The following is a 2849-nucleotide window of genomic DNA, read 5'->3' as shown; positions in this document are numbered from 1 at the left end:
TGAAAGGTGTATTTCGGCAGGCAGGGACCCAAGCCGAAAAGGGAGAAACTAGATTCTGGTTGTTGGTCCTCCCAAATCTTTAATCAGAGCCCTTGCGGCTCTAGATTACCAACCCTATCTGGGGGCGAATAGGGTTACCTCCCGGGTGACCCAGCTGCGATACGTACGGAGACCAGAAGCGCCCGAAGGTGCCCCGAATTAGCCTTTCAATGGCTTAGACGGGAATCCCCATGATGCAGATTAATTTGCACCGCAGCAATGGCGCCTCGGCGGTTCTAGCCAGACACATGTCAGTAGCGCAAACAGGGCTTGCCCTGATCTAATAACCCTGCTTATACGGTGAAAGGATTAGTGGCTTGTCAGGATGTGGCACCATGTATACGGGGTCGCGCGAAAAACGCGAAGGGTATAAATGCGACCTTGGTAACTTAACTCTGCTCCAGTGATCTCACCGTTATTAGATAGAGAAACGTTTATTTTTCGGCCTGCCGGCCTTAAGAAATTGGCTTGCTTACTCTTCCATTTTCTTTTTACAGAATTTTGTTACAACTCTTAAAAACTAACATCCGCCCATACCTTATCTCTAAGACTGCTTGCTCTTATAGCCTTGCCTTTCTCGATTCACCTCGCCTCACATGCATGTCCCTACTTACTCGCTTTACCTCGCATTGCCAACCTCTATCTCCGCGGTTAATACCTAATACTTATCTACTATTTACAATATTTATAATTTTCTGACACCTACTTGCTCTCCTATTAACCCTTTTGCCTCCTTTTCATGCAACAATACCTTTAAGCTTATCCCACTCCTTTTCACGTCCTCACACTCCTCCAACCAGTGCTCCACTTTTGCATCCACCTTCCCGCACAATTCACACATCCTCTTTTCTACAGAAAGCCAGAACCTATTATGATTCACCATGCATCCACATGTCATCCTCGCTCTCTCCTTTGGCATAATCCACACATAGTTCCTGTTAAACCTTGACTCTTTTATTCTCTCCTCCCCTGATACCTTCGCTCTCTCAATGCCATTTTTCTTAACCATCTCATATACCTTCCTTCCTCATGCATACTTCTCACTTCATCCATTCATTCTAAAATACCTTTCCCTTTCCACCTCCTTCTTCCCACCCCTACGCCTGTTCCCCTTTTCCACCAACACTCCCAACCAGCTTACTCCCCCCCCCCTTCCCAAAAATCTGTCCTCATATTTACAATCTCAACTCCCCGTTATAATCCCTAAACTCGCTTTTCCTGCCTCCCCCCTGACAATATAGGTAGGCGAATTCCTTGCTAACCCCAGTGTCCACTTTACAAACCTCTTCTGTATCCTTTTACCTCCTCGCTTACCTTCTAACCACACACCTCCACTCCATAAAATATGACACTCATCACTAGCGAATAGAACAATTTTATTCTTACAAAATCATTATTTTGAATTCTCTTAAATTTTCTAAATTCTATTCAACTCTAATTCATCTAATTCTTCTCATTTACCTTAAATTTATCTAAATTTACTCAAATTTTATTGTTTAAATGTTTTTTTGGAATTCTCTTAACATTTTTAAATTTACTTGAAATCTTCTAAATTCTTTTAATTCTCTTCAATTCAACGTTTTTTTTTAATTTTTAAAAGTTTTTATTTAATAGATGATACTAATTTCTTCGAACCTCACTTTTAATTCTCAGACACTTCAAAAAATCCTTTGAATCCCCTTGCATTTTTCTATACTTATTTCAAAGCTACTCAATTTCATGCAGTTTTTTAAAATGTTTTTAAATTTATTTCATTTGAGGCCAGAAAGTGACTTGAAAACAAATATTTGATCAAACGAATTTAAAAAAGTTTCTTCGATATAGTCAGGAAAATTATCCTTACTAATACTTGTTAATATCCAGAATTCTTTTATGATCCACACAATCTTCAATAAATTTTACATCAAATACAAATTTGAAATTGTATGCGCGAGATTGAAGTGTGAACGTTAAGACATTCTCTTTTGCTATTGGCTCCACTATTCCTCCATGGGCCTGCAATTAAAATTGAAAATTGATTAATTCATGTAACATAAAAGTTTTTATTATATCAATTATGAAATTTAAATTTCTATAAGGGAGCGTCCATTAACTACGTGAGACTTGTTTGCGGAAGGGAGGGGGGGGGGGGAGTCAAAGGATTTCCTGCATAACTTTCCTATTTCTATATTAGAAAAATATATATATATATATTAAGTGAAATATGTTATGGCTGTTGAAATTACTTTTTATAATATTATACACATTATATACTTATTTGTTTGATTCATTTTTAATACACATGTAATATTTCTCATTACGATAAGAGTACAGAATCGTTTGAATGTGTAAATGAGACCCTAATTAGAACCGGAAACAAAAGACCTTGGATACTAATGGATCCGAGTGGGGAATCTCACATCACGACATTATTACTCCTCTCCCTTTTCCTGCCTTAACTTCATCACAAACTTCTAAGTCCTCCTTTCCGCTAAATTAATTGAATTATCCCGTTACGCTTTTTCTCTCGTTATCCAGTCTAACCCTAGAGTCCACCTTATATACCTTTCTTGTGAACTCTCAATCTCTTTTCTTTTCTTCCATTCCCATATCTCTGCTCCATAGCTTAATACCGTCCATACCAGCGTATCAAATAACCACATTCTTTTTCTGCAATCTTTTTTAACCATCCTTTTCCTATTCCCCATATCTCTTTAATTACCTCTGCTGCTTTCTTTATCCTTTTTTTTATACAAACACTATAATCTCCATTATTTTGCAAGGTATATCCTAAATACTTAAACTCCTTTACTCTTACTCCCTTCCATCTC

The 2849-nt window shown here is 37.7% G+C and overlaps 1 protein-coding gene across 3 annotated transcripts in view; it reads right to left on the bottom strand.

The window, feature by feature from the left end:
* LOC117173394 overlaps positions 1 to 2849 on the bottom strand; it is a 21957-nt gene that overhangs the window by 12600 nt on the left and 6508 nt on the right. For all 3 annotated transcript variants that reach the window (XM_033361933.1, XM_033361934.1, XM_033361935.1), the window contains exon 2: positions 1883 to 2034. In XM_033361933.1, the coding sequence (XP_033217824.1) occupies positions 1883 to 2034 (152 nt within the window). The remainder of the gene's footprint in view (positions 1 to 1882; positions 2035 to 2849) is intronic.

Source organism: Belonocnema kinseyi, chromosome 5 (assembly GCF_010883055.1).
Source record: "Belonocnema kinseyi isolate 2016_QV_RU_SX_M_011 chromosome 5, B_treatae_v1, whole genome shotgun sequence".
In the NCBI taxonomy this organism is placed as follows: domain Eukaryota; kingdom Metazoa; phylum Arthropoda; class Insecta; order Hymenoptera; family Cynipidae; genus Belonocnema; species Belonocnema kinseyi.
The sequence above is the reverse complement of the archived record's forward strand: the minus strand, read 5'-3'. Positions and strand labels throughout refer to the sequence as shown.